Consider the following 23,426-nt stretch of genomic DNA (forward strand, 5'->3'; position numbering starts at 1 on the left):
TTTCTTAGGGAGTTCTTTGATGGCTTGTTCAATTTCTTTTTCTGATATGGGATTATTTAGATATTCTATTTCTTCTGTTGTTAATCTAGGCAATTTATATTTTTGTAAATATTCATCCATATCACCTAGATTGCTATATTTATTGCCATATAATTGGGCAAAATAGTTTTTAATAATTGCCTTAATTTTCTCTTCATTGGAGGTGAGGTCTCCCTTTTCATCTTTGATACTGTCAATTTGGTTTTCTTCTTTCCTTTTTTTATTAGATTGACCAGTACTTTGTCTATTTTATCTGTTTTTTCAAAATACCAGCTTCTAGTCTTATTAATTCAATAGTCCATTTACTTTCGATTTTATTAATTTCTCCCTTGATTTTTAGTATTTCTAATTTAGTTTTCATCTGGGGATTTTTAATTTGCTCGCTTTCTAGTTTTTTAAGTTGCATGCCCAATTCATTAATCTCTGCCCTCCCTAACTTGTTAATATATGCACTCAAGGATATAAATTTCCCCCTGAGTACTGCCTTAGCTGCATCCCACAGAGTTTTGTAGGATGTCTCATCATTGTCATTCTCTTCATGAAACTGTTGATTGTTTCTATGATTTCTTCTTTGACTAGCTGGTTTTGGAGAATCATATTATTTAATTTCCAATTAGTTTTTGATTTGCCTGTCCAGATGCCCTTACTAATTATTGTTTTTATTGCATTATGATCTGAGAAGGTTACATTTATTATTTCTGCTCTTTTGCATTTGTTTGCAATGTTTCTATGCCCTATTACATGGTCAATCTTTGTGAATGTACCATGCACAGCTGAAAAGAAGGTGTATTCCTTTTTGTCCCTATTTTTTTTCCACATATCTATTAAATCTAATTTTTCTAGGACTTCATTCACCTCTCTTATCTCTTTCTTATTTATTTTTTGGTTTGATTTATCTAGATCTGAAAGAGGAATATTTAGATTTCCCACTAGTATGGTTTTACTATCTATTTCCTTCTTGAGCTCCGCCAGTTTCTCCCTTACAAATCTGGATGCTATGCCATTTGGTGCATACAAATGAGCACTGGTATTTCCTCATTGTCTCTATTGCCTTTTATCAGGATGTAATAACCTCCCCTGTCTTTTTTAATCATATTTATTTTTACTTTGGCTTTGTCAGAAATCATGGTCGCCACTCCTGCCGCCTTCTTCTCATTTGAAGCCCAAAAGATTTTGCTCCAGCCCTTGACATTAAACCTGTGTGTGTCCACCCGCCTCATATGTGTTTCTTATAGACAACATATGGTAGGATTTTGGTTTCTAATCCACTCTGCTATTTGCTTCTGTTTTATGGGTGAGTTCATCCCATTCCCATTCAGAGTTATAATTATCAGTTGTGTATTTGCCATCATTTTTGTATCCTCTCCTAGTTCTACCCCTTCTTCTTACACTATTTCCTTTTAAACCAGTGGTTTGCTTTAAGCCAGTAACCCTTGTCCCCTCCCTTGATTTACTTCCCTTTCCTCCCCCTCCCTTATTATTCCCCTCTTTTTATTTTCAATGCCTAATGAATTCCCTCCCCCTTCTTCTCCCCTCCCTTTTTTGACCTCCCCACTCCCTCGTTCCCCTTGGTTTATCCCTTCTGAATTTCTCAGTAGGGTTAGATAGAGTTTTATATCTCAATGGATATAGCTACTCTTCCCTCTCAGGATTAATTCCACTGAGGGTAAGGTTTAAATATTACCTCTTAATGCTCTCTTCCTCTCCTTCTTATAATAGTATTCATCCCTTCCCCTTCCCATGCCCTCTTTGTGTGTAATAGAATATCCTATTTTTCTTATTCATTCGAGTTTCTCTTGGTGACCTCTACTATTCACCCCCCTCTTTCCCACCCTCCATATCATCTTAGGCCATTTAGTATTCCAACCTCTCCCTATGAATAATTCTTAATTACTATAATAGTGAATACTATAATAGTGAATAGAGTTCACTACAGAGAATTACACATAACATTTCTCCACATAGGAGTACCAATAATTAGATCTTATTGAAGCCCTTAAAGAGGCAAATTTAAAAAATAAGAGTTTTCTTTCTTTCCCCTCTGTTTCTTATTTACCTTTTCATGTTTCTCTTGATTTTTGTGGTTGGATATCGAACTTTCCATTTAGTCCTGGTCTTTTCTGTTCAAATGCTTGGAAATCTTCTATCTTGTTGAATGCCCAAACTTTCCCCTGGAAGAATATAGTCAGTTTTGATGGGTAGGTGATCCTTGGTTGTAAACCCAGTTCTCTTGCCTTTCTGAATATCATATTCCAAGCCTTGTGGTCTTTTAGTGTGGAGGCTGCCAGATCCTGTGTGATCCTGATTGGTGCTCCTTGATATCTAAATTGTCTCTTTCTGGCTTCTTATAAAATTTTTTCTTTTACTTGGAAGCTCTTGAATTTGGCTATTATATTCCTGGGGGTTGTCTTTTCTGGGTCTAGATTAGAAGGTGATCTATGGATCCTTTCAATGTCTATATTGCCCTCTTGTTGTAGAACTTCAGAGCAGTTTTGCTGAATAATTTCTTTTAGTATGGAGTCCAAATTTCTGTTAATTTCTGCTTTTTCGGGAAGACCAATGATTCTCAAATTGTCTCTTCTAGACAATTCTTGATCTGTCAATTTCTCATTGAGATATTTCATGTTTCCTTCTATTTTATCAGTCTTTTGACTTTGCTTTATTTGTTCTTGCTGTCTTGAGAGATCATTAGTTTCTAATTACTCAATTCTAGCCTTTAGGGACTGGTTTTCCTTTTCAATCTGGTCATTTCTGGTGTTCAATTTGCTTATCAGTTCATTTGATTTCTGAGCCTCACTTTCCATTGCAAAATTCTGCCTTTTAAACTGTTATTTTCTTGCCAGATCTCTTCCATCTTTCTCATCATCTCAGATTTGAACTCTTCAAGAGCTTGTGACCAGTTTTCATTTTTTTGGGAAGGTTTGGATCTGATTATTTGTTTGTTCTCCTCTGCTATTTGCTCTGTTGTCTGGATTTTCTCTGTGTAAAAGTTGTTGAGTGTTCAAGATTTCTTCGTGTTGATCTTTCTCTTTTGGGGTTCTTGTTAATGGCTTGCCATTGTGAGCCAAGTGCCCTCTCAGGTTCATCCTTACACCCAGGGTCTCTCTGCACTCTTTATGTTCCTGAGGTCTCAGATCTAGTTGTTCTCAAGGTCAAGCCTCCTTGTGGTTCCCTTGCTTGTTCCTCTGCCTGAAGCTCCTTTAACAGTCTCAGGGCATTGCTTCCACAGTCATGCACCCCTCTGCACTGGGTCCCTACCCAAGGTCTGCGCCTGTGCTCAAGGTCTTTGTTCAAAGTCTGCATGTTCTTTAACCTCTTGGGGTCTTAAGTCTTGCTGCTCTCTGGAGCAGGCCCTGGTGTTCCCAGGTGGATGTCAAGGATTTAATGAATGCCCTAAAATTGCTCTCTTTTGTGCTGGCTTTGGCACTGTAGGTGGTGTGGGTGGGAGAGGGGGTTGTTCAGTTCACATTTTAATGAGAGCTGTTTCACCCCCCTATAGCATAGAAATGCCGCGATCCCACGCACCTTCAATGCTGTGCCCTGTTGTGGGGTCCCTTCATTCGTCTGGATTTGTTTTTATGTCCTCTTGAGGAGTCCTATATGTGTGGGTTAGGAGAGGTTAAGCAAGCTGCTTCTACTCTGCTGCCATCTTAACCTGGAAGTTTTCCAGAGAATTCTAACTAACCTTTTTTAAGGTATCCTTCAAAATGTGTCATCATACCCTTCTCTTCTGAACAGTCCTATTTCCAGGTGAGCCCAATTTGCCCAGAGCTAAGTGTTACTCCATCCTTTTACATAGACTTTTTCTCCATTAGAGCAAAGTAAAACATCTTTTGTTTATTCAATGACTTGTGAATGCCTCATTTAGTACAAACTTTAAACTTGAATTAATAGCACGCCAGATTGAGTCAGGCCCAACCCAAGAGAGTCTATTATAATAGTCTAGGTGAGAAGTGATGAAAGCCTAAACAAAGGTAGTGGATTTGGGAGATGGATATGAGAAATGTTGTGAAAGTAGAATCAACCAGACTTGGCAATTGTCTGGATATTTGGGATGAGGGAAAGCCACAGATAAATACAAAATTGCAAACTTGGGTGACTGAAAGAATAGTGATTCTCTTGAAGAAATAGGGAGTTCAAAAGAGAAGAGTAGTTTGAGGGAATGATAATCAAGAGTCCTATCAGATATCCATCAAGGAAACAGGATCAGAGAATCATAGATTTAGAGGTCCCTTGCAGCTCTAAATCTAAAGTACTAAAAAGTAGAGAACAATGTGTAAAATAGCACCTGTCTCACAGTGTTGTAGTGAGGATCAAATTAGGTAACAATTGTAAAATACTTTGCAAACCATAAACCATTACATAATGCCAGCTAATATATCTATTTTTTTAATGATTCTTCTGCTATGGCATATTTGTCTGAGACTGATTTATGTTCCATCTTTTCATAAAGAGCTTTTCAAAATTCTACCAGAGGCAAGGGTTACTCTATCCTTTTTGCAAAGCTTTTCTCTCCTTTAGGGCAAAGTAAAATGCCTTTTCCTTGTTCAATGACTTATGACTGCCTCATTTAGAACAAACATCAATCCCGAATTAACAGGATGCCTACTGAGTCAAGTCCAACCCAAGAGAGGCTATTATAACAGTCTAGGTGAGGGGTGATGAAAATCTAAACAGGCCAACTTCCTCTTCCTCAAAATTATTCCAGATACTAGAAGTATTATTACCAACTGTAGCACTACTTGAAGTTAAGTGTATTTTTACTGGCTTCAGGTACTTCTGTTTTTTTTTCCTTTCCAAGGAAAAAAATGAATGCTAAATTGTAGTATTTATTAGCAATATTTCTACTCTGAAGGTTAGGCAGTTCAGTTCTCAAGTTGAGGTAATTACTTTCAGGCCCCAAGGAATTTAACTGAGTCCAGACCCTAGGCATTTGTTAAACCAGAGGGAATTGGATTCCACTCTCCCTAAAACATTTGAAAGCATATTCCCCTTTGTCCTGGCTAGGATTATCATCTAGATTTGGGAGACCAGGTCTATAGTAGGAGAAAGAGCCACAGTGAAAACATGATTGAGGCAACTCATGGGTTTTTTAGCCAAAGACTGCTAGAGGGAGCTGAGTTTCATAAACCAGCTGACATTTCCTTACTTAAAGTACCAGAGAAGGGCAAGTCACTCACATTTCCCTAGTTTAGTGAAGCTGTAGGGATATACCTACCTAAGCAACAGTCCTTCTCTTCCCTCCCATGAAGTAATGGAGGAGGAGCTGAGATCTCTAAGTTCACCTGCTCATTAAAATATCCACCAATCAGGACTGCCAGAGGAAGGCAAAAGGTGTACCACCAGACCAAGCAGAAGGAAAATACACCTTTGGTATAAAAGATGGTATAAGATAGCCATTTGGTGTCTTTCTAAGCAAAGCCACATGATGGAGCTGTCCTTTGTTAATAGATTATTTACCCCTACTAATATGCAATATTATTTTCAGAGGAATGGCCTCACTTTATTTATTGGTCAAATTCTGAGCACTACACCAGATTTAATTAACCCCTCAATTTCTATTTCTACTTTTTTAATCTAGTCTGGATTTAGGAATTGTTATTTCTTATAATTTTCCTACAATGATCTATAATACACTATAGTGTAGTATTTAGAGCTCAAGGTATTGTTGACAAAAAGCAGCATGAAGCCCTTGCCTATAATTGCTAAGATATGTTTTTAATTTTATGATGTGATACTGGCACATAACAAAAAAATCAATTTAAGTCATTTCATACACAATCATGGTTTGCCTGTTTTGTTGTTATTGTTGTTGTTGTTGTTTATTGCTATATGCACTGGTGGTACCAAGACACAAAGGAACACCACTAGCCTTATCATTTTCAGTGTCAAGCTGATCAAGTACAACTAGCTGCATCCATGTTGCCCTGGTTTATAGTCATAGGAGCCAGTCAGTAGTACTTCCAGAGCCCAAACGGCTAGCTTCAGGGTTCTTGCCATGAGGGTACACTATATGTCACTCTAACTGGCAATTCCTTACTTTGACATTCTCCCCATTTCTCTGCCCCACCCTGCCCCCGTTCTCTATGACATGGACTATAGCTTGGACTTTGAGGTGTCTGAAGCTGACTTGAACTCAGTTTTTCCACATCCAGATCTAGCATTCTTGTCTACTGAGCCTTTTTCAAAATAGGGTAAAAAGATATTCACTACAACTACAGTCCAACGACCTTGCTTTCATAGTAAAATTCTTCAACGAGTTATTAAACAAAGTACTTGCAAGTACTTAGAAAAGGAATGCATTAATTACCATAAACAAGCATGGGTTCCCTAAGAATAAGTCATACCAAACTAACTTCACTTCCTTTTCTGACAAAGTTACTGGACTGACAGATCAGGGAAATATCATGTATTCAGTAAATCTAGATTTCAGGAAGGAATTTGACAAGGTTTCTCAAAATATTCTTGTGAATAAGCTGATTAGGGGGAGCTGAATGATAGTGAAGTGAAGAAGTTGTATAGGTGCTGAATAACTATAACAAACATTGATTAATTAATTGATGTTAATGGAAGTTCAATGAAAAAAATCACCTTCATAAATCATAATTAATTGAAAGGTTACAACAAATACAAAATCTCACCATACTTTTTTTAAGCCTTACCTTCTCTCTTGGAATTGATACTAAGTTTTAAGTATCAGTTCCAAGGCAAAAGAGTGATAAGGGCTAGGCAAATTGGGGTTAAGTGACTTGGCTGGCATAACAGATAGGTGAGGTCTGCAGCCAAATTTGAACCTAGGATCTCCATCTCCAGGTCTGGCTCTCTAGCCATTGAGCAGTCCAGATGCCCCTCCCCACACCCCCAACACTGTACTTATTCTTGTTGATTTTTCTTTAAAAACTAACTCAAGGGGGCAGCTGGGTAGCTCAGTGGATTGAGAGCCAGGCCTAGAGACGGGAGGTCCTGGGTTCAGGTCTGACCTCAGACACTTCCCAGCTGTGTGACCTTGGGCAAGTCACTTGACCCCCATTGCCCACCCTTATCACTCTTCCACCTATGAGCCAATACACAGAAGTTAAGGGTTTAAAAAAAAAAACTAACTCAAGAGAACAAAATGTAGCCTTTTAAAAACTCCAACAAGGTGTTTCTCATTTGTTAAAATCAAACACAATTCTTTTGATAAAAGCAAACAGAATTTGCAGCAGGGGATTCAAAGAGGAATAGAGTAGATATAAATTGGCTTAAGAATATTGCCAATGATGACTTGTACAAAGAAATTATGTAAAAGATAACAAGTAGGAAATATGTGATTGGAAAAGGACATAGGTCAATCATGGGGTGATAGGAAGGAATAATACATGGACAGTCTAAGTGTTTCAATGGAATGTTTAAGACCTAAAAGAAAGTCTCTAGCATTTTAAATGGATCAAATATGGATGATTTCCAGGAATCAGAGGACAAGAAAACATAAATGATCTGTGCCCCTGGATGGAATAGGCACATTGATGGGATTACAGATACAATGAAATATTGGATGAAATCGGAGACAGCATGTTTAACAACTGTGTCTTAGATACAAAGCTGGGAGGAATAATTAGCATGCTAAATGATTGGTTCCAAGGAAGAGCTCAACAGGCTACAATCGTGGATTGAATCTACTAAACTGTATTTTATTAGAGATAGATATATGGTCCTAATGGGTTTAGACTATATGTGGAATGTTCAGTTCTGGGAGGCTTATTTTGCAAAAGATAAAATGGGAGTATCCACAGGAGGATGGTGAGGAGACCACGAACAATGAGATAAAGGATGGTTGGAAAGATCTGAGGATTTTGTCCTGAAGAAGAGAAGACTCCAGGAGGTCACGATAGCAGTCTTCAAGCTATCATCTTAGAAGGAGGATTTAGACTTTTCTAATTTCTAATTTTCTGTTTAGCCACAAAGAACAGAAATAGGACCAAATGCATGGAACTTGGGGAAAAAAAACACAAATATGGTCTTAATGTGAAGAAAAACCTTCTATAGAACTATTTAAAAGTGGAATGGGCTGACTCCATCCCTGGAGACCTTCTAAGCCTTGATGACCACTTGTTGGGTATGTTGCAGAAAGGATTCCTATTCAGTTAATGGGTTGGACTTCCATGACCAACAAGATTGTTTCCAACTCCAAGATTCTAGGAATTTTAAAAAATAATTCCAATTAGCTTAGCAGGGTGTCAAATGCAAGAAGAAAGGAGTAGGAGTCAAAGGAATTTCTATGCATTTTAACATTAAAATGTAACAAATAGATCTCATGCAAACTATTATGACAAATTTTTAGGTCAATAGCTTGTGATTTTCTTTAACAAGACTGTACTTTCTTTTCTTCTCAAATAAAAATTAGAAAACAAATAAAAAAGGATTTACCCTATAATAACCTGCTGGTTTTAGACTAAAATTCATTCAAGTCACAATTTTAAAATCAGATATCACAGGTTTTTTTCAAAGAAAACCAGATTTTGAATTTCTAAAAAAAAAAATGGCATTAGCCTAAATGCCTCATAATATAGTAATGGGTTAGCAAACAATAATATAATTAACACAAAGGAATATTATACAGCAATTAAAATGATAAGCATGTGTTTCATTTCAGTACCTGGAGTATATGCAAAATATTAAATGAAAAAGTCATCCCTCAAAATAGTCTATATAAAATAATTACAGTGTGTAAAATCATAAGCACAGATAGTAATATTAGAAAAGAATTGAGAGTTGTAAATAAAATTTTATGTTCTTTGGAGTTTTTAACAAGTTTTTCATAATAAAGTTAAATCTGTGTTTCAAACAAAAGGAAGCATTCTTTCTACATTCCTAAACAAGAGTGTACACTAGTCACGCTCAAACCTTAAGATATTAGAAATTTACAAGTAAACAGTATAATCACAGTAACATTAATACTTTTCTTCACCAAAAACATTCTAGCCAACTTAATTCAAAGAAATATTTGTAGAGTCCTTAATGCTATTTGGTGTATGTAATGAGACTAACACAGCCTATATTTAAATTGTATAGTAACAAAAATAGTTACTTGTTTTAAAAACAAAGGGTGAAAGAAACCAACTTAAGGTTTCTTACCTCCACATTCAGACATATTGCGAGCTCCTGTGGTCTTTTGATTCCCGGTATCTTCTGTGTTTGGGCATAGTTCACATGTTATTTGTCCCTCTTCATCTTGATATGTCCCATTTGGACACAAAATGCATCTCTCTTGTCCTCCATCATATGTTCCAATACTGCAAGAGACTAAAAAGATGAGAAAAAATGATCTGGTCAGCAAAGAGCCCAGGGCACATTCTCAAAAAATCTAACAGATAAACAGATAATGCTAGTAGTAAATAGAAAGAGGACTAAAATAAATCAAAACTGAAGCTCTACCTTATAAAACTAATCTGAGTTCTGTGCTCCTGACTCTATCAATCACTCACCATGTAACCTTGGGCAAGTTATTTTTCCATCTATAAAATAAAGGGGAGAGATTTCCTGCTTGTAGAGGTGTTGTAAAACTGGCGGGGGAGGGTGAAAACCCCTCCAGCTCCCCAAGGAGAAGTCTTTCAAAAGTGAAACATGTAACATGAAAGGGTTAACTCTACAGGCTGGGCTAGAACTTTTGGATACTATAAGATTATCAGTAAGCACCTGGGTGTCCACATAGAGGCAGCTGGTAGCAAAGTAAATAGTGATGAACTCAAGTTCTAATCTTGCTTCATACACTTCCTAGCTGGATGACCTTGGTCAAGTCACTTAACCTCTGCCTAAAATGGCAATAACAAGAATACCCATTTCATAGGGATTTTGAGAGGATCAAATGCATTAGAACACAGAGAGCGCTTCGCAAACCTTAAAGTGCTATGTACAAGCTAGCTATGACTATGACCTTGATTATATGTTACCCTTCAGTCGCCCTAAATCACACTGGTCGCCTTTTTTGGATAACAGCTCCTGGATGATAAATCTTCATGCAGACAAGTCACTGTTTAGGAAAGACACTGCAGCCTATTTGGATTCACTGGGTGTTCCTTTGTTACTATTGGGATCAATTTTGATACATTCTTTGTATTTTGACATAAAATTGATACATTATTTTGATACATTGTGATGCTTCATGTTTGATGGCTGTATAGCACTGCTAGAACTAATATCGGTGTTTAAAAGATAAGTGTCTTGTTTTAAGGAACAGTTTGGGATTAGTGAAAATGTTATAAATCTCCAAAATGCAATCTGGTTTGCTATCTCCTTCCTCTTCAATTCTGGCTCAGCTCGTTATCCATGTAAGCATCCTGGTCAGTGAGGAACACAATAGAGAACTCGATTAAGAATCAGAAACACCCAGGTTTGAATCCTGACTCAAATAACCTTGGACAATTCCCCTAACTTTTCAGTTCTTCATCTGTAAAATGAGAATAATAATAGCACCTACTTTATAAGGTTGTTGGGAGGACCTAATGGTATCAAATATTTAAGGTTAAAGTTCCATATAAAGGTTACTTAGTAGCGATGTCTATCCAAGATGTATGTTTGGAAGGATAAGCTCATTGGGCTAACACAATACAGTTTGGCCATAGACATTCTTCATCTACTTGATTCTTCCTTTATGAATTATTAGGCTGAACTCTCTTGAATGGTTGTATATCTAAATTAAGAGACTATATCATTCTAGAACTTGATAGAATCAGCCCAATGTCATCCACAAACAGGAACAACTGAAGGTAAATTATCAGAGGTGCTTAAGCTGGGATCCATGAGTTTGGTTTAAAAAATATACTTGGCAACTGGATTTAATATAATCAGTTTCCTTTGGAATTCTATGTATTTATGTTAAGTATATAAAAACTTCTTTTACAAATTTGTTATGACTTATTCTGAGGAGAGATCCATAAGGGGCTACCATTGACCTATTGGGAATTAGGTAAAAATGGAGCAAATCCTTTTTTATTCACTGTGAAATTCCTATTTCATATAAACAAATGTTGCTATCAAGAAATATCAATTTTTCTTAAATGGGTTACTTTTATAGAAAAAGTTCATGACAAAGTCCTTCACATAATTTTGTTTATTTCACAAATAACATGAGGAACAAGCTAAGATGTGGTTCTCTTGACATGTTTTTTTTTCCATGTCAAGAATGACTTGGAGATAACTGTTTCCAAATGTGTTGAACATCTAGCCCAAATAGAACTCACTCAGAAATTCCAGTTGATTTTCTTTTCTCCTTTAGCAACCTGATTGTTTTGACCACACCAAACAAAGGAGTCAATTGCCTTGGTACACTTCATCTTTGCAGCCCCAGCCTTTGTATGTCTTCAGTGACCATTAAAATCCCATTCTCAAATCTCACACAGCTGTTTTTGCTCTCCTTTAAAATAAAATACGAGAAAGCTTTTCTGATGCAAAAGGCGAGAGGCCAGCGGGGGCCAGGATTAATAGCTACAAAGAGGTTTAAAGGCTCTTCCCTCTCTTTTCAGGCCTTTCCCTCTTTGAGGAGTTGATGCTATGGGCAAACACTATGGTAGCTCTGTGACTAAGAAGGTGAACCTAATAAAAGGGGTCAGTTTCCAGCATCTAACTATTTTCTTAAGAATCATGCCTTGACTTTAGAAGGAAAGTCACAAACAGCCAATGCAAATGGATTCCCATGGTGTCCTTGGAGTTATCACATTTTAACAATTCAGGAACTGAGGTCACCCTGAGCAGCAACATGTCCAAAGGATTTATGCTTTCTTCTATTTTTGTGAAAGTCCCCGGATAATCACAGGGGCAGCAAGATTTCTCTAGTTACAGGATTTATTCGAGTCTCTGCCCAGGTTTTGTTTCATTTTTGTTTTAATGTATGAAAGTATTAAAGTAGAATTTGCTACTTGAAAATATTACTACTAGTTGGGCCAATAAGAAAGTCAGGAGTTTCATACTTGGTGCCCTAAAATATACCTTCCATTCTCTTGTCTTCCAATATCTTTTTGACTGAGAAACAAGAGGACTTTCTTGTACTGGCTTATATTTTTCAGCCCCTACATTCTAACCCATACCTTCCAAGTCCCGTCCTATCTCCCAAATCATATATCCAATATACTATTTTTTTCCATTTAATTTAGCTTTTAAAAAACTAACAAAAATATTTTTTCCTCCTTTCCTCCTCTCCCCTCCCTTAGGAAAACAAACAAACAAACAAATAAAATACCTGTAACAAATATGCATAATCATGCAAAATAAATTCTTGCATTGGCCACATCCAAAATTATATGCTTCATTGTGTACACCAAGTCCACCAGCTCTGTCAGGAAGTCCTCCTTATATATATTGTCAAAGGAATAGTCATTTATTTCAATTGTTTCTCAGTATGTAAAGAAACATTTGCATAGCTTATCATAAGGAAGATACCATCCATTCCAATGCTGACTTGACATCATTAACCAAATACAGCCAACACGTGTAAAATTCGATTGAGATGTTTTGGGAAAGCATCAGAGTTCATCTGCTTACTGCTTTGTTCCTACCTAAATAATCAATAATGGACCCTTACTTTTTTATCTTTTTTGCAGAAAACATAGGAGAATCAGAACAGTATAGTGAAAAGAAAACTGGATTGGAAGCCAAGAGTCCTTGATTTTACTCATAGCTCTGCTGCTAACACTAACTGACTGAGAGCAAGTCACAGTGCCTCACTAGGGCCCACATCTCATTCCTATAGACATGAGAGGAAAAGGCCATGTGATGGTCTATAGGATCCATTATAGCGCTAAAACCCCATGATTTCAGGTAGAGGGTCACACGAAAGAGGACATCAGACCAAAATAAATAAGGTAGAAAGGGACTAAAGCAAGAGAATCATTATTTAAATGAAAAAAGAAAAAGGAAGGAAAAAAAAAACTACACTCCTTGCTTTCCTTGATCTTCTCTCAGCTTCCTTTCAATACTAGATATATTTCTTTTTCTTTCCTTAACTTTTCTATTAGGTTTTCGTCAAGGTTCCTGTTTTTCCAATTCATCTTTCCTGGATATTTCTTTCCCAGGTTATACATTTTATTTAATTAATTTAGTTAATTAAATAATTTTTTTTTGTCTAAGTCTACGAGCTCATGGATAGGAGGAACAAGGTCTGGGTTTATTCTTCCACATCATGGCTCCATTCTTTGATTGACTTTTGTTGTTCAGTTGTTTCAGTTAGGTCCAACTCTTTATGACCCTTTGTGCCTTGAAACCAATACTTAGTATCAATTCTAAGACATAAAATGTAAGAGTTTAAAAAAAAAAGACAGGGTAACCACACCCCAAGGAGGCTATGATTTTTATTAGATTTAACATATTTCTAAATATTTCAAAAGTTCACTTTAATCCATATTGCCATATAGGTTATTCTTGCAGTACTCTGCATTGCTCTACAAACTCCCTTTTTAATAGGTAGTGCAAAGGCAACTCTGAAATCAATCCCCATTCCAATGATCTCAACTTCTAAATAAATAAGTTCAAATCAATGAGGGTTTATTGTATATAAATATCTAAGAGAAGATGCTTCTGATTAGGTGGCAAGAGTTAAAACATTGTCCATTAGTTCTCCAGCGTTCAAGAAAACAAGGAATGAAATGAAGTTAGAGATAGATGTTAGATCAAAATGTAAGCATTTCCTAGTCATTAAAATGGTCAGAAAATGGAACACACTGCCTTAGAAGGGAGTAAATTCCTCGTATTAGAGATACTCAAGCAAGTTAGATAAACTTGTCAGAGAGTCACCCATCAGGTAAGCAAGTTGGACTAGAAAACCACCATGTCCCTAGTAGCACTAGAACACAGGTAGCTAGGTGGTACAGTGGATAGAGCATGGAGCCGCTGTAGTGAGGAAGACTTGAGTTCAAATCCAACCTCAGAAACTTCCTAGATGTGTGACCCTGGGCAAGTCCCTTGATCCCCATGTACCTGAGCTTCTTCATCTACAAAATGAACTGGAGAAGGAAAAGGCAAATCTTCCCAGTATCTTTGCCAAGAAAATCCCAAACGGAGTCACAAAGAGTTGAACCCAACTAAAAATGCCGGATCACAGCAAGGTAGCATGTTATAGTGGAGAGGGATCCAGTTTTAGAGTCAAATCAGAAAGAGTTGGTCTCTTGCTCAGCCTCAGGTGCGCACTAGTTATGTGGACCTCAGAAGTCATTTAATGAGTGCCTCAACATTTCTATTAAGAGATAACTGCACATCTGAACCAGTGGAGAGACTTTTCTCCCTGCACTGATGAAAATACAGGTCTGGTCTCCCCTAACATACACACACACACATATCACACACCCTCAATTAACCCAGAGTAAATTTCCTTCCTCTTGCAGCCACCAAAAACCAACTCTAGAGTCTAAAAGAAAAAAACCATTGGTCTAGTTATCCTGTCAGATTCCACCCAGTCCTTCAGTTTGATTCTTATCCTTATGTAGTATCAGCAGAGGTCTGATCATGCTAATCATTCTGGTTTCTACGAATTCCATCAGACTAAGCAAAAGAGACCAGTAAATGAATGTCTTTAAGCCACACTCACTTTTTTCCCTACAGTCCGCAAACCTAACTGTCCATGAACATTTTCTTTTAAAACCAAGGGGCCTGCCCAGTCCCATTGCAAATGGGAGAGGTAAACAGGGGAAAGTGTCAACTCCTCTCCAAAGTATCTGACTCTTACCCCAACCTCCTCCCCTGACAATTCCTCTCCCTAAAGCCTAAACTAGCCCAATAGCCTACTCAGCACAAGGGAGAGATATATAATCATTAATTCCTTGCGATCTCTTCTTGGCTTAATATCTTTAAAGCTGAAATCAGAGCTCTTCAGATAGAGCCCAAACAATTTCCCTAAATCCTTCTGTAGCAAAAGGAGTTACTGTGAAAAAGTCACTGTGCCTGATTAAGAACAAAACAAAGCCTCTAAACCCCACCTAATTTAGTTTGACAAGCATTTTAAAGACACATTCATTCACCACAGGCAGCTACATCTAAAATACACTGTGCAACCTGAATAAGCTGTCATGGTCATTAGGCTTCTCTTAAGATAACATCTGACCCTTATCCCCAAACCTTTGTACTTGAGCAACATACACCAGACGGTGTTACAGCAACATTCCCATTAGGATTTGGTCTACAAGACCCTGGAAATCAGTTTTTCTCCTTGAATTTCTGTCACAGAGACTCAGTGAGGCTAACGTACAAAGCCACTCAAAAGCAAAGTAACAAAGGTGGGTGGGGAAAAGTCTGATTCTGAAGGGTCTAAATGAGGGATGGCTTGTTTGTACCATAGGGCTTTATAAACAGAACCCCAGGAAGTAGAAGGTACCTATCTTGTGAAATTATTGGGAGTACACTTTGTAAGCTATGAAGTACTATATAAATAAGAGCTATTTTTTAAACATTTATTAATATTTTTTTAGAAAAGTTAACATGGTTACATCATTCATGCAATAAGAGCTATTTTTAAACAAAAAAAATGAGACAACCTCTTTTATATGTAGGAAATGGTCACACCTAGTATTTAAAAAGAGTTTTCTCTCCTTTTTACCCAATAACTGGTTTTGTTTTTTGTTTAAAGGAGACAGTTGTAATAATGTGGGAAGATTTGAGAATTTACTGGGCAAACTGAGAATTGCTTTTCATTCTGTTTTAGAAAAGCAAAACAAACAAAAACTCCAGCTTTAGATTTAGTTAGGTGAGTTCCCTTAGATTCAATTCATCAGTTCAATTCAATTTTGATTGTATATCTTCTATGGGCAAAGCATAAAGCTAGAATTTAGGTATATAAAGATATAAAATCAAATGGTCCCTGCCCTTAAGGAATGTGTATTTACTGGAGGGAACCTAACACCAGAGATAGGCTTAAGAGAAGGTAATTTGAGATTTCCTTAGAAGCAGAGAAACACAAATCAAAACAACCTTAAAATATCACCTTACACCCAAGCACTAAAATTGCAAAAAATGACTAAGATAAAATGGAGGGTCACAAAAGAACTTTGGGGAAACTTGCTCTCTAATACACTACAAACAGAGCAGTATTAGCAATATGCAATGGGTCCTAAAACTGACCAAATCTTTGGAGCTATCAGTTCCATTGCTGAGGCTATACCCTAAAGGCATAAAAAGGAAAAGGGGCCTATCTGTACCAAAATATTGGTACCTATCCTATTTGTAGCAACAAAAATCAGAAAACAACCTATATCAGGTAATGTACCCCAAGAAACATTAGGATTGCCCCCCTCAGGGAACCTTAAAATGGGAATAACTCTACCCATAGTCTCTCCCTTATGCCAGTTCTCCAAAGTAGCCAGAATCTCTCTCTGGGCTTCCTGTGAAAAAGAAGGAGGAGGCTGTCCTACCCCACCACCCCAGCAGACATGAAAAATTGCTCAAATGTGGCAACTAGTATAAAAGCTTCCTAGGCCTGGGCCCCTGGCTGCTCTTTTGGGTTTCCTTCCCTGACCATAGGTGACTGAACAGTAATCTTGACACATGTTGTCCAGCCGTAGAAGCAGCCTAGAAAATTCAAGAGGTCAGTAGTTTCTGGTTTCTTAACTGAGAACGGCTGAATTAATCATCCCTATATAGCAGCTCTTGTTACAGAAGACCACCAAAGGAAGAATAAGCTAAACCGCTGATCAGGCTTGCCAGAGAATAGGGATACGGAGGGAAATGCTTGGGACAGCCCAGAGCCATGGTGAAATATCAAAGATTACAAAAGCACACATGCCTATTGAGCAGTCCTGTATAACTTCCCCAAAATATCTAATAGTTGTTATAAGTTCTAGTAATGCCAGATAAGTTTTTGTTTTGAGGTACACTTCTGGGTCTTGGGCAGCTTAGCATTTCTTCTGTGTAAAAGAAATAAATCAGTCCTAGATCTATGTTGTACACTGAGTATTTCTCTACTTCCCCATTTAGGGAAAGCCCTGGCATGAGCTTTAAGTCATTTTCCTGTGTGTAAATAGAATTAGCTCTAGTCCGTTCATAGTCAAAACTCTACCTACCCGAGATGATGTCATCCCCACCTCCCTTAGTGGGGAGGGGGATGAGTTACCCACACGTGACAATAAGTAACAAATCAAGAACAAGGGACTACCCTTTAGGTAGTCCAAATCAGTGTAGAGGCTGCCATTTGTCCACTTGAATTAGAGGTGGACCCACGGGAAGTGACGAAAGACACTTTCTCTTCAAGTATGTTGGTTACTTCCTGCTAAGGGAATTCCCCGCTTTGAACTTGGTGCTGAAGGATCTCAAGGGAGATCTCAGGCAGCTTCTACTCTGAATGGTCACGTGGGTAAGTTAGGCTGACTTCCTTGGCCTATCTTGGCGTTTTTCCAAGACTCTATCTTAAGTAGGCTCCGGCCTACCTGATTGCTAGGCCTTGTGGCTTGTAGCCTAATTTATTTAGCCTTTTAACCTTCTCTCTCCATCCAGGCCTCTGCAGGCCTGGACTATCCTCTCCCTCTCTTTATTTCCTTACCTTTTACCTTCCTAATTGTAAATAAACTACCTTAAACCGGATCCTGACTTGAGTCTATTTTAATTACAGAATCAATCTGAATTGTTGATTCCTGGCGGCCACACTTTAAATATATATCTGTAAAATATCTAAAATCTCCCTCTTACACCTGAGGATTTTGAGTAGAGTGTCAAGAGGCAGATCATGAGAAAAGTTGCTTTAATTCAGAGGTATTGTGATTCTAAGATAAGTGTAGAGAGATTCTAGGATCTTTCTTGTATTCAAATGATGCATGATATTTTTAAAAATTATTATGATAATGGCATAAGGAATACTCAAGGGGGAGAACCAAGGTCTTGTCCAAGGCACTGAGTTTTAGTGGTACTGACTGAAATTACACTCAAACAAGAAAAATGAGTTAAAATGGGAAGCTGCTAGAAGGTTCATCCTCTCTTCCCAATGGTTATACTCTGGGCAAGCTCATTCCCAATTTGACTCTATGCTATTCTCTTTCCCTCCTTTCCAGAGCAACAGCCTCTCAAGGTGTCCTGGGGTCTTTCACCTTCCAAATGAAGCTATCTTAAATAGACAATTTGAGGGCATAGTTTTGTGGTGTATGGCCTGGGCAGAAAATTGTTAATAATGATTCTGAGGGGGCAGCTGGGTAGCTCAGTGGAGTGAGAGTCGGGCCTAGAGACAGGAGGTCCTAGGTTCAAACCCGGCCTCAGCCACTTCCCAGCTGTGTGACCCTGGGCAAGTCACTTGACCCCCATTGCCCACCCTTACCAATCTTCCACCTATGAGACAATACACCGAAGTACAAGGGTTTAAAAATAATAATAATAATAATGATTCTGAGTCTTAGCAGCTAAGTCTTCCTTAACCAGGACCAAAGGTGTTGAAACTTCTTTTAATGATTTTCTAGGAAGGAGAGGAGCAAATTCTTTACATCTAAAGACCCTCTTTGGTCCTCAGACTGTCCTAATCTTTTATATACCAAGTAACCAAATTTTTATACTTACCATCATGTAATGCATAATAGCATTACGAGGGGACAGAATTCACATGACCCCAATGAGAGGGCCTCCAAAACAATTCTGAAGGACTAGTACAGTGCTCATTTTTTAATTCTGGTCTTAAAAATATCATTTTTTTGTTTCAAAATATAATCCAGCTTTCTCTCTTCACTTGAAGTACTTTTATAACCCCTAGATTCTCTCTGGATTTGGATCTATGGGACTACATGTTAGTCAATTAACATTTATTAAGCATCTACTATATGTCAGGCACTGTACTAAGTACTGGGGACATAAATGCAAGCAGAAAGAAAAACAGTGCCTCAAGGAGATTTCATTCTAATGGTGGAAAAACACAAAAGGGGAGCTGAAAAGCAAGGATGAGGGAGAGAAGGCATCCACTGAATTGGTGACTAAGTTTTGTGCAAAGGAAATTTATACTTCTCTACTTTTCTGGAGTCTCGCAGGTGACCCCATCTTCTGTCGACTACCTGTTGTACCTGGCATGAGCCTGAACTTGACCTGGAGGTTAGGACAGGACAAAAGGACTCAGGAGGTTATAAAAAGGGCCCATCAGGAATTTTGCTCTGTCTCTGGTGTTCTGCTAAGGAACTTCCATGCTGGGGGTTCTGCTAGAGAAGCCATGTGGAAAAATTAGATTAGGGCCCCCTTTTCTATCTTTCTCTCTCATCTTTTACCAAACCAAGTAATCCTATTTACCAATCCAAGTAAATCTTATTAAAATATAAGGACCAGATTCCTATTTTAATCTAACAGTTTGAAGAATGAGGGATGGCTAGTCTGGACCCTTCACCAGAAGGGAGGTTCTAGGAAGAACTTATCCATATAATAATGAGAAGAGTTCCCCTTGGTAAGTTCTTCTCAGAACCTCCATTTTGTGGAATAGTCCCAAACCAGTCATCATTGATTCTCTGGACAACCCATCATGCCTTCTGACTCCATTCCTGTATCCCAGTGCTAAATTCTTCCAATTATTATATGGGTATTTGGTCACAAAATAAGTTCCAAGATGTCCTATGAGGAAATCAAGGTCTATGTAGAACTCTATCTCTTAAGAATAGTGTATATACTTTAGCGGGAATTACAATCTTCTTTCACCTTGGCTCAGTGTATTTTAAACATAGTTGAATTCCAACTCATGCAATGGATGACGCTCACCTTTCTTCTCTTCTACTGTATCTAACACCCGTTAGTCTGTGACACACTTTTTCTACTTGGGGACATAAACAAATATGAATGGGATACATCCTAAAGAAGACTCCTAGTCAGTCTGCTTACCACATTTGCCCTTTATGTGCTCTTGCCCCAAGCCACAGGGATCTGTAAGGTGTTCGGGAGCTCTGTGTGACTTCTTTGCTACTTCAAAATCCAATCCTGACAAACGAAGGTGGAACTGTTCACGGTGAACTGTTTTCCGAAGTGTGCGGATGGCTTTACGTAATCTCTTCTCTGTCTTCTTTAGGACACAGCTCAGATCACAAGATGCTATAGAATCAAGAGTAAAAGGCAAGGAACAACATGGAAAGGTCAGAGGAGCCACAACATTTCCCAGTAGGTAACACCAACACAAGCCAACATACCCATGTACAACAGTAGATAGGAAGAGAAAGGTCTTAATTATGGGAAAGTGGAACTAGCAGAATAGGGGGCATTAAAATGAAATAGAAATTTGGCAGTCTCGGATTGTCAGCTTTGAATTCTTTAAAGAAGACAAAATTTATCAGCTCCCAAACCAATTCTGTGTAGGTTGGAGGCAAAAACCACCCCTAAGAAGATACTTCATTGTTTTTACTTTTTTGCAAAGAAAGATGAAAAGTGAAAGATGAAGAAATAAGGAATAAGCTGAGAGAAGCATTGATTGCACCTACGGAAACTTCAGACCAACCTGTCACTTCCTTTTGGTTCGCTTCAAGCTCAAAGTCAACACTGATAAAGATTTCTTTAGTCATGGCTGGTCTGCCAAAGGCACCAGGGATTTGCTTGCCAGATCCACATGTAAGGTTTACATAGCGGAAGGCCTCCTTTACTGAGCTGTACTTCTCTGCATGAAAAAAAAAATTACTGGAAGCCATATTCTAGCAAAATCATCAACAGGACATTCACCAGAGTGTCATAAACATTTTGTTATAAAAGTTTTTTTTAAAAATAAAAAATATTACAATACATATAAATGCTTTTGCACACACTTTAATTTAAAGAGCCAGCTCCTCCTGGATCAGATCACTTTAAAACTAATTCATCTTCCTAAGAAGTAATTCCATTAAAAAAAAAATTTTTCTGTTTCCTCCTAATCAGAAATTTAAGTATGAAAATAGTACCTAATGCTTCTTGGAAGCGTCTGCTGATTCCCTGGAGTTGTGTTATTACGACTGTTTGGGTTTAAATAAATTACATGTGTTTTGAGACTTATAAAGTACCTTCTTCACAATTCTGTGAAACAGACAATTATTCCCACTTTATTGATGAGAAAAATGAGGCCCAGGGAGGTTTAATGACTTGACTAAATTTACAAAATTAATAAATAGTCCCACCAGAATTTGTATCAAGGTCCTCCAATCCTAAATTCAGGGCTTTTGGGTCCCACTTGCCTTTGCTGTTTCATCCCTTAAGATTCTAAAAGCTTTTCTCTCCCATAAAGCAACACATGTGAGCTGAGGAAGGGGCAGCTAGCCAGTCTGATACTGGTGAGCCAATGTCAGGACCTTGAGGCCATTCCCTCTCCCAGAAAAAGACACAATGGGCAAATTGCACCTCAAACCTTTTTCTTTTTGTTTCAAATCCTGCTTCATTTACTCAGATGTAATCCTATTTCTGCAGTGTCAGAATCTAGCAAAGTTAGCCCAATAAAATACCAAGTAATCAGAGCATTTTATATTTATTGAACTCCTTTTTCAGTACAAGGACACCCCATGCTTCACAAACCACAAAACCAAAAGTCTCAGGAAATTCAGTACAGTATTGGAGATAGAAGGTTGAAGGAAGTAACAAAGATCCATATTAAACACAGAAAATGGTAAATGTATGTCTATGATAGACTATCCCAAAAGTTTCGGTGCCATTTTAATCACTTATTGCAATTCATGCTTCAAACTGCACTGAATCTTTCAGGACAGTCTTGTGAAAAGAGCCTGTGGAGAGATTATGATGTGGTCCAAAATGCCCTCAGCCAATTAAGGGATGCTATCCTTAAACCAAGCTGAACTCAGACATGAGTTTTCAGAGGGCCCATCTTGCTCTCTCCACATCTCCAACTTAGTTTCCCCAACATGCAGACAGGGTACTCAGGTCAGTGATCCCACTCCATGGAGACACATCCATCATACCTGGTATCATTTGCGGCAGGCTCTCTGGAAGCAGATCAGCCTTTTTCAAATTACATTTGCCTTCATTAAGCTTAAAGGTGACCTTTGTCCTGATGGTAGCAACATCTTTAGAAAGAAATAGTGAGAGATTTTTACCATCTGAGGCAAAGGAATGACAAGAGCAGGTAATATGAAGCTTTCCACTGACTAGGATACAGAATACATTTCTAACACTAAAAATGCCAGACTTTCAAGTCATTCCCCAATTAACAAATGGTAAAGAGACATGAATAGGCAGTTTTCACACAATGAAATCAAAACTACCAATAAGCACAAGAAAAAGTGTTCTAAATCTCTCCTGATTAAAGAAATTCAAATTAAAACAACTCTGAGGTACCACCTTACACTTAACAGACTGGCCAATATGGCAGCAAAAGAAAGTGATAAATGTTGGAGGGGATGTGGCAAAATTGGGACACTAATACACTTCTGGTGGAGTTGTGAATGAATCCAACCATTCTAGAGGGCAATTTAGAACTATGCTCAAAGGGCTTTAAAAGAATGCCTACCCTTTGACCCAGCCATACCACTGCTGAGTTTGTACCCCAAAAAGATAATAAGGAAAAAAACTTGTACAAAAATATTTATAGCCACACTCTTTGTGGTAGCAAAAAATTGGAAAATGAGGGAGTGCCCTTCGATTGGGAAATGGCTGAACAAATTGTAATATCTGTTGGTGATGGAATACTATTGTACTAAAAGAAATAACAAACTGGAGGAATTCCATGTGAAGTGGACAGACCTCCAGGAAGTGATGCAAAGTGAAAGGAGCAGAACCAGGAGAATGTTGTACACAGAGACTGATACACTATAGCACAATTGAATGTAACTGACTTTTCTACTAGCAGCAAAGCAATGACCCAGGACAATTCAGAAGAACTTGTGAGAAAGAACACTATTCACACCCAGAGAAAGAACTATGGAAACAGACATGCATTAGAAAAATATATGATCGATCACATAATGTGATGAGGATATGATTGGAGTTTTGATGTTAAAGGATCACTCTATTGCAGCTATGAATAACATGGAAATTGGTTTTGAACAATGATACATGTATAACCCAGTGGAACTGCATGTCAGACTCAGGTTAGGGGAAGGAAAGAGCAGGGGCAGGGAGGGGGAGGGGATCATGAATCCTGTAACCATGGAAAAATATTCTAAATGAAAAAATGAAAAATAAAACTAAAAAATAAAATAAAGTCCCACCTTCTACTTGAAGCCAAAAAAAATAGTGCCAGACTTGTGCATTTGCTCTCTTATCCTTAACCTAAGAAAAGTCTAAACCTCTTAGTTGTTGATTTGGCCCCAAACTGTATTATTAAGTACTAGAATCCTGTTTGTAGAGTCAGAAAAAGTCTCTGCTTGTAAAGTCATACATATCTCTCCACTTTAAAAAAAATCAAGTAAACTATTTCTTAGAGGAATGTGCTTTTATGGAGAATTGTCTGCTGGAACAAAATAAATTAATCAATAATTTTTTTAAAGAATAAAGATAATAATCTAAAGTCCAAA

The 23,426-nt window shown here is 37.8% G+C and overlaps 1 protein-coding gene across 1 annotated transcript in view; it reads right to left on the bottom strand.

Annotated features, from left to right (window-relative positions):
- SCUBE2 (signal peptide, CUB domain and EGF like domain containing 2) overlaps positions 1 to 23,426 on the bottom strand; it is a 94,641-nt gene that overhangs the window by 21,166 nt on the left and 50,049 nt on the right. Inside the window, exons 13-16 of the mRNA XM_044681818.1 lie at positions 21,873 to 21,977; positions 20,435 to 20,590; positions 19,828 to 20,034; positions 9,154 to 9,321 (exon numbers count right to left, since the gene is read on the bottom strand). Of these exons, the coding sequence (XP_044537753.1) occupies positions 9,154 to 9,321; positions 19,828 to 20,034; positions 20,435 to 20,590; positions 21,873 to 21,977 (636 nt within the window). The remainder of the gene's footprint in view (positions 1 to 9,153; positions 9,322 to 19,827; positions 20,035 to 20,434; positions 20,591 to 21,872; positions 21,978 to 23,426) is intronic.

Source organism: Gracilinanus agilis, chromosome 6, assembly GCF_016433145.1.
Source record: "Gracilinanus agilis isolate LMUSP501 chromosome 6, AgileGrace, whole genome shotgun sequence".
NCBI lineage: Eukaryota > Metazoa > Chordata > Mammalia > Didelphimorphia > Didelphidae > Gracilinanus > Gracilinanus agilis.